The sequence below is a fragment of the Notolepis coatsorum genome (genome assembly GCF_963971535.1).
Source record: "Notolepis coatsorum genome assembly, chromosome: 4".
Lineage (NCBI taxonomy): Eukaryota > Metazoa > Chordata > Actinopteri > Aulopiformes > Paralepididae > Notolepis > Notolepis coatsorum.
This window is the reverse complement of record NC_140168.1, coordinates 34844443-34856374: the sequence shown is the minus strand read 5'-3', so window position 1 is coordinate 34856374 and position 11932 is coordinate 34844443. Positions and strand designations below refer to the sequence as shown.

Here is an 11932-nt window from a genome sequence, read left to right as displayed (position 1 = left end):
AAAAAAAATTATTATAATTTTTTTTTCTTTGGTATTGAAAGTATCGAAAGTATCGATACTTTTCAAGGTATCGTATCGAAGTCGAAATTCCAGTATCGTGACAACACTACCGCGCACTGATAATCGCTCCGTTGATTTCCTCACAGACTTTTACAGTGAAACCGAAAGAAGACATTTCACAAAACAGCTTATAACTTCATCAAACGTACTCCGATTATCCTACCACTGATAACATAGAGTCCTTACCTGACATCAGATGGTATCCAACTGGTATATTCCAATTCCTGATCACCATTCGAAAAAGCTCCAGAATGAACTGTGGTAACCCCGGCTGGATCAGTGAACTGGAAAATGTGGAGTACCGGATTTTTTTCCCCATTCATTTTCATTGAGTCCATTCCAAAATCACTTATGTCATCTGGGAGACGACAGGGGGCGCTTTTTTCCACAGTGATCACCGGCGCAGCTCGGCTATACTCGGGTAGGCTCGGGTGATGCAATAATCTTTCAGATCGCAAAAAAATAATAATAATAATCATTCCGAGAAATCTCGTGAGTGGCACGCAACCACCTATAAAAAAACCAGAGAAATCTCGTGAGTGGCACTGAAAGAGTTAAGGGAAAGACGTTTGTCTTGTTTACATCAGGGTCCCCCATTTTCAATTCATAGTGACATTTATGACATACACAACATACATGACATTTATGGCATAGGGACATACATGACATACAGGTATTTAGTACTGTTACATTTGTGACATATACGATATTCAAATATACAGTATACTGTTACCCATAGATCCTGACAGAGTATATACATATGATGGGGAGGGGACTGTACATTGGGGAGGGGACTGTACATGCCTTCACCATCAGTGTGTGAATGGGTGAATGTGAGGCATTGTAAAGCACTTTGGGGCGTCTTTGGAAGACTCAAATGAAGCCAATTTGCCATTTCGTTAAAACAAGTACAAGTATATACAAAGATGTCACAGGTGTGATGAGAAATACAATGTCCCCACAAGGATTGGACCGTTTTGAGACACACACACACACACACACACACACACACACACACACACACACACACACACACACACACACACACACACACACACACACACACACACACACACGCACACACACAGTTTAAAGTTTTTCAGACCCAGCTGTGAATAATGAGAAGCATGCAGCTTGTTGATGCTTTGGGGTGTCGCTGATGGTGCCTTATTCGCAGACAGAACCAGAATGAATTAATCATAACTCTGTGGATCCAGCTGCTCACGACGGCAGGAGGTGATTTTGGGGTGATTTCTATTGTGAACTTGTTATTGTTGTTGTCGTTGCTGCCTCCGGCGTTTTTGTTCCTGTTGTTCTTCCTCATTTGGTTTTGTTATCGCTAGAGAGAGAGGAGTGAGAAGGAACAGAAGGACGGGGCAATTGACCATATTCACGCTGTGGCCATTTTCCGCTTATGCCATGCTCAGGTTGGGATTCCTTTCCACCCTTATGTCATGCTCAAGTTGGGACAGGATTCATTTCACCCCAAGGGTTGGACATGAATCCCAACCTGAGCATGACATAAGAGCAAAATGGCCGCCGTGTGAATATGATCAATATAAACATTCTAAATGTATTTCCTGTTGCAATGTTTGCTAATTAGCTAACGGGTACTAAACGGGGGCCAACGCTGTTCCCCTAGCAACGGAGTAGCAACGGAACTCTTCTGGAAACGTCTATAGGAGAACGAGATGTGACCGTATATAGGAGATAGAGAGAGAGTAAAGCAGAGAGAGATAGGGAGAGAGATAGATAGAGAGAGTAAAGGAGAGAGATATAGAGTAAAGGAGAGATATAGTGAGTAAAGGAGAGAGAGAGATAGAGAGAGTAAAGGAGAGAGATAGAGAGTAAAGGAGAGAGATAGAGAGAGTAAAGGAGAGAGAGCGTAAAGGAGAGAGATATAGAGAGAGTAAAGGAGAGAGAGATAAAGAGAGAGTAAAGGAGAGAGATAGAGAGAGAGTAAAGGAGAGAGATAGAGTGAGAGCAAAGGAGAGATAGATAGATAGCGAGTAAATGAGAGAGAGTAAAGGAGAGAGATAGAGAGACAGAGTAAATGTAAATGTAAATGAGACAATTCTGATTTATAAGGAAATGATGTTCACGAGGTACAGGGATGAGGACGGGACTTGATATTCACGGGTGTTTACATTTTTATTTTATTTCTTTCATGTTTTACATATATAGTTTTTATTTATTTTTTATTTTGCATAATATATATATATATATATATATATATATATATATATATATATATTTTTTTTTTTAGATGTTTTAAATTAGTACACTCATTTGAGTAGTGGAAAAGGGGTAGGATTAAATAAGTGTATACTTCTTCCTACTCCTTTTCGAACATGTAAATTGAGTTATGTTTAGCTTTTGTTTAGTTATTTATTTTGTTTGAGTTATGTTTTGATTTTGTTTAGTTATTTATTTTGTTTGTATTCATTTACATGTTCGAAATAAAGATTTCCAAAAAAATAAAAATAAAAAAGGAGAGAGATAGAGAGAGAGTAAAGGGGAGAGATATAGAGATAGTAAAGAGCAGCGATAGAGAGAGTAAAGGAGAGATATAGAGAGTAAAGGAGAGAGAGATAGAGAGAGTAAAGGAGAGCGAGTAAAGGAGAGAGATAGAGAGAGTAAAGGAGAGAGATGGAGTGAGAGTAAAGGAGAGAGAGATAGATAGAGAGAGTAAAGGAGAGAGAGATAGAGTGAGAGTAAAGGAGAGAGCGAGCTCTCACTTTTGTAGTTGCTGCTGCCTGAGACTTGTTTAATGAGAGCCCAGGGCTCCGCATGAGGAGAGCGAGAGAGGGGGGGGGGGGGGGGGGGGGCAGAGGGAGAAAGAGAAAGAAATAAAGATGGAAATAAATAAATAAAAAGAAACAGAGAGAGAAAAAGAGAGAGAGAAGCAGCAGTGGAGGGTTTGAAAAATGGCGAGCTGTCAGGTGAGTACTGGGGAGGGAGTTGGGTGGTAAATGTTTTGCCCTACAATGTTTTGAGTACAAAAGACCACAGAGAGAGAGAGAATGTGTGTGTGTGTGTGTGTGTGTGTGTGTGTGTGTGTGTGTGTGTGTGTGTGTGTGTGTGTGTGTGTGTGTGTGTGTGTGCGTGTGTGTGTGTGTGTGTGTGTGTGTGTGTGTGTGTGTGTGTGTGTGTGTGTGTGTCTGTGTGTCTGTGTGTCTGTGCGTGTGTGCGTGCGTGCTAGATCACTGTAATGGGTACACTAGCCAGTGTGGTGGAGACAATGTTTTCTATATCCATGTTCTCAAAAGCATGTGGAACCTCTTATACTATTTTAATCCCATAATGAAGTGTGATGTATAATCTGTGGATGCAAATACAGTATTTAAAAATGTGTGTGTGTGTGTGTGTGTGTGTGTGTGTGTTTGTGTACTACACAGTAGTCTACACACAGACTAGTCATAGTCTTTACCAAAACTGGAGTTCAACCTCACATCACACTCATCAAGTCACATGACCATGAGCAAGGACACAGCTGGGTCCCGGCACACACACACACGCACACACACACCTACACACACACACACACACACACACCTACACACCACACACACACACACACACACACGCACACGCACACACACACCCACACACACACACACCTACACACCACACACACACACACACACACACACACACACGCGCACACACACACACACACACACACACACACACACACACACACACACACACACACACACACACACACAGATAAACACACACACATACACACACACACACACAGATAAACACACACAAACAAACACACACTAAAACATGGTTCACAGGAGCTCGTTGCACAAAAACCCTGCGAACCATGAAGGAGTTTTGTCCTCCATCTCCCCTCTACGACTTGTTCTCCTTCCTTCAATCTCCTCCTCCTCTCTCTCTCCCATTGGTCTCCTTCATCTTTTCATCTCCTGACAACCTTCTCTCATCCTCCTCATTCTATCTCATCCTCTCCCTCACGTTCCCTTTTCACCCTCTCTCACCTTGTCCCTGTCCCCCACCCACTCCCTCCCTCCATCCATTTCTCTCCTCCTCATCTTCCTTCGTTCCTCTCCTCCTCTCCCTCTCTCCTTCTCTTTTTCTTCTCTTTCTGTTGCCACTGGCTCCCACTTCCTCCCTCCATCCATTTCACTCATCCTCATTCACTCCCTCCCTCTCCTCATCCCTTCCTCTTCCCACTCCCCCTCCTGTTCTCTCTGTTGTCCCTGGCCCCCACTCCCTCTCTCTGTCCATTTGACTCATTCTCTCCCTCTCCCCTCTCCTCCTGCCCTCCCCTCTCTCCAACTCTCCTATCCCTCTCTATCTCTCTCTCTCTCTCTCCCTCTCTCTCTCTCTCTCTCTCTCTCTCTCTCTCTCTCTCTCTCTCTCTCTCTCTCTCTCTCTCTCTCTCTCTATCTCTCTCTCTCTCTCTCTCTCTCTCCCTCCCTCCCTCCCTCCCTCTCTCTTACTGTCCTACCCATCAGTCTCTCTTTTGTCCCCCATCTCCGGCCCCTCCCTCCACTCCTTCCATACTCATCCTCCATGTAACACAGTGGTGCTCCTAGTGAATCATGCATGCGGCTCCCCAGCCCCATCTCAGTCTGCCTAAGAGGCCCAAATCACCAACATCCAACGCTACACAACGTGCTGCGTGTGTGTGTGTGTGTGTTGAAAAGTGCCTGTGAGATTATGAGATCAAGACAAGATAGGCAGCTTGAGGACACTCTTGTGTTCTCTGTTTGTTTGTTTGTGTGCGTCTGACTGTCTGTGTCTCTTTTTTTAGATTCTGAAATTTCAGTAGGATATGTGCTTGTTTGGGGCAGGTCGACGTGACTAAGCTGGTGCTTGTGTTGCCAGGAGAGACAGGCTACCGGAGCACGTCAGAGTGTCTCCATATATTCTCCCTCACGTTCTATCATTGAATTAGACACGGCACAGCTTGAGCACAGTCTGCTGCCTGGAACCATGCGGTATCACCTTCTCTGGCTCACTTCCTTCCTTGATTTCTGTCTCGGATGTTGTTTTCTGTTGTTAGCTAACGGCAGCGTACAGTTCCTTCATTGCTAGCTTGGAATTAGCGTCCGGTGGTATGTAGGCATGTAGACTGCAGTCACAATGGTAGCTGGAATTCCCTGGTCTGCACTTAATCATGATATATTCCATGTTAGCGGAGCAGTGACTCAGTAAATGCACAAACCTCCAGCTCTGGTCTTTCCAGGAGCCATCAGCTGTCCTGTCCGCCCTGTAGAGAGTGCAGCCTGGTAGCTCAATAGCACTGTCGGGAATCCCGCTATTGAGCCAGGAACCATGAGGTATCATCTTCTCTCGCTCGCTTCCTTGCTTCCTTTGCTTGATTTATGTATTGGCGGTTGCTTCTCTTCTTCTTTCTCCCTCTCTGGTTGCTCCTCTTCCGTCCTCCTCCATTTCGTCCTTCCGTTTCATCCGTTTCAGCAACATTGATCACGGGGGACTATGGGAAACCTTACTTCCCCTCTAGCTTCTCTCCTCTCCTACCTCCCTTCCTTCCTTGTTTCCTTTGAGAAGGCCTGTGCTCCCTGACGCTCCCTCATCTCACCCTCAACTTCACCAGGCACCTTCACACCCAGAAGCGTGGGAGCTCATCAGACATGCATGATTGAAATTACACACCTTCCTCCTGGTTGTCAGATTAGTGTGATCCTTATGTTTTATTCACAGATATGAACGAGGTGTGGGTTGGGGGTGGGTTAGCATACAAGTTATACCCCTTTTCCACCAGCATGGAATGGGTTCCATTCCGGTTTGCACACCTGATTTCCGAACCGCTCTGAGCATTTCAATCAAAAAATAAATTGGTTCGGAACCCGAAAAAGTGGGTTTCCCAGCTGTAACCAAAAAGAATAGTAGTTTTCCTTGTGATGGGCGTGGTCATATTCTGCAGGTTGGAAAGAGAGGATGGAGAAGGCAACCAATTCTTCTGAATGGTACATTTTGTGCATAGATCACTAGATTTCTCAACTTATAATATGCATTTCACATTGGCATATTCTGACGACAGAGGACAATTAGCCAATAGTGAACATAAAATACTTAACCTACAATCATAAAACTGTTGGTTTGATGGGATGTTTGCTATTATACTGTAGGTATTTTCAGCTATACTACGAGGCTAACTTGGGCATTGCCATGTTGTAAAGTGTTGCCAGAGAATGAATGAATGATCATTACATTTATATATTGCTTTTCTAGGCACTCAAAGCGCTCCCCACAATGTAGGGTGAAAATTGCCTCCTTCACCACAACTGGTAGCACCCAACCTTGGGCTATGCAGGATCAATGGCTGCCATACACTGGCACCAGGCACACATCACACTACACAATGGCTGAACGGCTCAGGAGACAGGGATTGATATCAGCCAATTAAGGGAGAGGGATGATTAGGTGGCCTCGATGTCAGAGACCTGATTGGGAATTTGGCCAGGAACGTCGGGGAACCCCCTACTCTTTGCGATAGGCGTCCTGGGTTAATTAACGACCGAATTCAGTCAGGACCTCGGTTTAGCGTCTCATGTGAAGGACGGAAAGAGCTGATTGCAGAGTCACAGCCTTGATTACAATGGTTCCGCTCAAAACTCGACCGGTTCACTACACTGCACCAAGGAAATCCTGAACGGAACCGCTTCAAGAACCAGAACTAATTTGTGGGAAAAGGGTTACGTGTGGAAGAGACATCTGCAGTAGGACATCATGTTGTGGCTTTATGTAATACTCGCTATGTGGAAGAAACATACAGAGGCTATGCAACTTGTTTTCCCCCTCCCGTAATCATATGGAAATCCCTCATGGGGTGTATGTGGAGCCAGTTTTGTGTTAATAGGATCGTATTGGAAATGGATGGTAGTTGCTTGGGACGTCTGAACATAATCCCATTTAAATCCCAGAGACATTATTAAGAATCCATGCGCTTGTCCTAAATATAGGCTGGTGGTTCACAAATGGAAATAAGCCTTCGGACTCCTTGGGCTCTATTTGATATAATGCTCTTTACAAAAACCTCGTTGGGCAGTATTTCTTTGCTGTATCACATCTAACTCACCAGGTGTCTGATTACAATGATAGATCAGTCATGTGCTCGTTTAAAAATCCAATTTTCAATTCATCAATTGACACTGAGCCCATGCAAATGTAAGACACACTGTGGAATACTTGTAGATAAGGCATAAATATGCTTGTACATAAACATGTATATATGCTTGTACATAAACATGTATATATGCTTGTACATAAACATGTATATCAACACATCTCCAGTGATCCACTTTTCATTTGACTTTTTATAGATTACAATCGATTACAGTATTTTGAAAGAGACCGTTATTGCAGACTATTGCTGTGTTGAGTACTCTCTGGCCTTTGATAATAATAATAATAATAATAATAATAATAATAATAATAATAATAATAATAATAATAATAATAATAATAATAATAATAATAATAATAATAATAATAATAATAATAATAAATCTAATTTCTATAGCACCTTTCATGAAACCCAAGGTCAGGAGGGCTAGGGAAATGGGGCAGTAGGGGAACAGGACAAAAAGGGGAGGATGAGGGCAGGTAAGGGATATTATACAACGGCATGCAAATTTCTCGATTCTGATTCAGGGGGGAGAGAGTTCCAGAGGGTAGGGGATGCCACGCTGAAGGCTCTGTCAGCGAAAGTCCGTAACCTGGTGCGAGGGATGGAGAGGAGACCCAGATCGGAGGATCGTAGGTTCCGGGATGGAGTGTGCGGGTGGAGGAGATCAGACAGGTATCGGGGGGCTTGTAGGTGAGGAGCAGGAGTTTGAAAGAGATACAGAACTTGACTGGGAGCCAGTGGATCTCCAGGGCTGTGATGTCACCATGGCTGTGATGTCACCAGGGCTGTGATGTCACCGGGGCTGTGATGTCACCAGGGCTGTGATGTCACCAGGGCTGTGGTCAGTCCTGTCCTCCGTTAGCCTGGCTGGAGTCTGGATTAGCCTGCACGGCTGGCTGCTCAGCCCTCTGGGAGGTCCTGGAGCGTGTCTCTGGCCCTAATTAACACCCCTACACCAGTCCCTCGTTAGAGAGAGAGGGAGGAGGGGTAGACAGAGAGATAGAGACATAGAAATAAAGGAGAGGGAGAAAGAGAGAGAGAAAGAAAGGGATAGAGACGGGGACGAAATAGTGAGAGAGAGAGGAAGAAAGGTAGATAGAAAGAAAGGGAGAGAGAGGGGGGGGGAGACAAAGGAAGAGGGATACAGTGGGGAGAGAGAGAGAAATAGAGAGAGAGAGGAAGGAAGGTAGATAGAAAGAAAGGGAGAGAGAGACAGAAAGGAAGATAGAGATATAGTGGAGAGAGAGAGAGAGAGAGAGAGAGAGAGAAAGAAAGTGAGAGAGCGAGAGAGAGAGAAAGGGAGATAGATAGAGGAAGGAGGAGAGGGACTATCAAATATTGATTCCATTTACATAAATAGCTGCAGTTGTTAAAACAGTCCATGACCTCACCAGCTATAACCCTTCCCAGAGTGCACCCTGGCTTCACACTCTCTTGGCAGGAGGCAGAAAGAAAAAGAGTTTTAGAGCGAGGATGAAAAGGAGCGATTAGGGTTTAAAGCGTGCCGGCATCTCCCGCAATGCGACATTGCAGAGACCTTTCAATCAAGGCACGCCAAAGGCTAAAACATCACTGGCTCATTTTGTAATTGGCCCAATTATTGCCCGGTTACTGTGCTCAGTGAAGTGAACTGAACAGTGGATACTGTAACTCCTGACGTCGGGAGGAGATGGCGCTAAACCCCTCGCGGGAAAGCGACGGGCCGTGGAAGAGTCACAGGAGCTGTGCTTTCGGCGAGCAGCGGTGAAATAAGGCAACAAACACACGGCCTGTTCAGCATCATATATACGCAGAGAGAAGATGGAGACTGCTCTCGCTTCCCTGCTCACAAACGTTCAACCTCATCTCCTGCTCCTTCTCTGCCCCTCACCCGTCATTTACCATCAGGCTTTGCGGTGGACATGGCCTTGGCCCCTGACCTTCAGTGAGGTGACCTTTGATGACCTCCCATATGGAAAAGATTTATACAGATCTTACGCAGTTGTTAGATCCACATAATATGATTATTACAATGGATATCTGGCTGGGCAGACAGTGGCTCAGGAGGTAGAGCGGTCGTCTGGTAGTCGGAAGGTTCTCGGTTTGATTCTCACTCCTCCCGGGAAGCGTGTCGATGTGTCCTTGAGCAAGACACTTAACCCCTAATTGCTCCCGATGAGGAGGTTGGCACATTGCATGGTCGCCTCCGCCGTCAGTGTGTGAATGTGTGAGCAACAAATGTGAGGAACAAATTGTAAAGCGCTTTGGATAAGAGCTGCTATATAAATGCACCATTTTTATTGACCATTTAATGCAACATTGTGTAACAAAACATAGCGATGGCCGAAGAGCAAAACCTGCATACAAAAAAGTATCTGCACTTTGCGAGAGGCACTAATACCTGGGCCCTGTTTCATGTACGTGGTTCAACTAAGTCGATCAACATGTCCATTATCCAGCTTCAGTTAACCCGATGTTCAAAGCCGGGATTTTCCTGTTTCACAAAGGAGGATTCAGTCTCGTTAACTCAAGCCAGACTTGAGAGTCAGGCTCAAGTCAGGCTAGATGCGCGCTCCCGTTTTAGGTGGAAAGCCAGCACGTATCGATGGCAGAGACCCTGATTCTCAACGGCATTGATTGATTAATTGATTTAAGACTTTATTGACAGATTGCAATAGGCTCAATCGCCTCGCCGACAAGTTAAATGCGTTATCTATAGGCTAATTCTAAGTCCCTCATTACCTCAATCAATCAGATTATATTTCTTTAAACTTGCCTGCTGGATTGAATAATCAAATGAGATCTTGCTAGCGAAAATAACTAGTTAACTGTTATACAGAATTACGAGACGGCTTTCTTGCCCATTGATTGATGTATAGTCAATTTTTAACTTATCTCCAATGTGGTCCAACGGGTTGTTCTTTTGACTTCCACACGGACGACCCGGGTTCAAGACCGGGGTCCTTCTTTTTGCAATATAGGAATAATTCAATTTGGTGCACGTTGAGAGCTATATAAAGAATGACATCCTCAATGCATGTAGATTTATAATATTTTAACTTAAAACCAGGCTACTTTGGCGTATAATCATTAATATTATATTCAAAAAAATCATATTGGAAACACGGGGATTTGAACCCCGGTCGGTGGATTGGGAGGCTTGAGCACTACCGCTGGGCCACTGGGCCAGATGGGATAAATTCATTGTTTATACATTAATGAACGAGAGACCCGTGTTTAGAATATCCTTTGTTTTGAATGAAGTTTATCTCTTTATCCTCATTCATTAATGTGACGTCAACGGCTCATTCAATTTCTCAAATCCGTCAAACAGCGCATCTCATCAGACATCTTAATCCCAGTTACAATTAAAATAACCACATCATGTGTACATCGCACGAGCGAGCGCCACCGTCGCCACGGTATATATAACGTGCATTATTTAGGACAAAGTGAATTTAATATCAGTCTATTTTACATTTCAAAAGCCCCCTCTGGAAGAATGGAGCACAAAAACGTAATTCAGAATGGTATAATGCAGATCGTAGACTGTGGGAATAGTTTCAGGAAACGGGCTGTCACTTCTTTGCGGGGGCGTGGCGATAGTTCAGGCTAACTTGAACTTGAACTCTGCTTTCGAGCAGGCTCAAACTTTTGGATATGTTGTCATGGTGATTTGGGAAATCCACGTACATGAAATCGGAAAGTCAGGCTAACCCAGTTATCCAGCTAAAGTTATCCGGCTAACTCCGTTATCCCGGTACATGAAACGGGGCCCTGGTCGGTATTGTTAACACATAATATAGTAATATAATCCAAAAACAGTGTATTGTATTGGGTCTCCTTAAAAAATTTCATTCTGCAAGAATCTCATGAAACTTTCTGAAAGCAGAAACTATGGGTGTGGTGATGTCCCTGCAGGATTTGTGACCTCTGAGTGGGCAGGTAGCGGATATAATCTACAGGGATTACATGGATTTGATAGAGAGGGGCTGTAACAAAAAGGGAAGTGTGTGTGGGCATGTGTTGTGTTTGTTTATGTAATAATCATTTGGCATTTCAGCGTTACCTTTCTATCTGTGAGGGGTTATACAGGGGAGAATTGCTTTTAGGCCCAAGATATGTGTTCAAATGCATAGAATTTTCCCTCTATGCAGAAGGAACATTAAGATGAGTATTGGGGTCAGCAAGCCAAAGATTCCATTGATTACCTTGGCCCGCTTCATGTATTTGTGTATGGGTGAGTGGATGTGTACAGTTGTGTGTGAGAAAAGTTGGCTAGTCACAACCAGTGTTGTAGTACTCGATTCCAGGACTCTGACTCGAGCATTGACTGCATTCGGACTCGGAAGGTGCAGATGAGGACTCTGACTTGTTAATTGATAAATACAGTTTCTTTTTTATGTAATAGGCCCTACTCATTTGACATAAGATATTGATGGATAGGCTAGTGCAATTGTCTGGCTATTGTGTCACAAAGTAAATAAACTCCCTTTCAAATGGTGACCGCTGTGTCATTTATGTTTAATGTAGACATTTTTGTATTTGTATGTCAGCTCTTTGACTGCCAGAGTGGAGTGGACTCAACCTTAATGACGTGGACTTGGACTGGGGTAATGGGGACTCGACTCGGACTCTTCTTTGGTGACTCGGACTTGGACTTTGACTTGAACACTGGGGACTCGAGACTCGACTTGGACTCGAGATTTAGTGACTCGACTACAACACTGGTCACAACAGCGTCCCAGCTTGCTAGTGCAT

The 11932-nt window shown here is 44.2% G+C and overlaps 1 protein-coding gene across 1 annotated transcript in view; it reads left to right on the top strand.

Annotated features, from left to right (window-relative positions):
- Positions 1 to 2987: 2987 nt before the first annotated feature.
- The window catches only part of dlgap3 (discs, large homolog-associated protein 3), a gene marked incomplete at both ends in the record, with an annotated part of 173378 nt that continues 164433 nt past the window's right edge, over positions 2988 to 11932 (top strand). Inside the window, 1 exon segment of the mRNA XM_084311907.1 lies at positions 2988 to 3002. Within this exon segment, the coding sequence (XP_084168033.1) occupies positions 2988 to 3002 (15 nt within the window).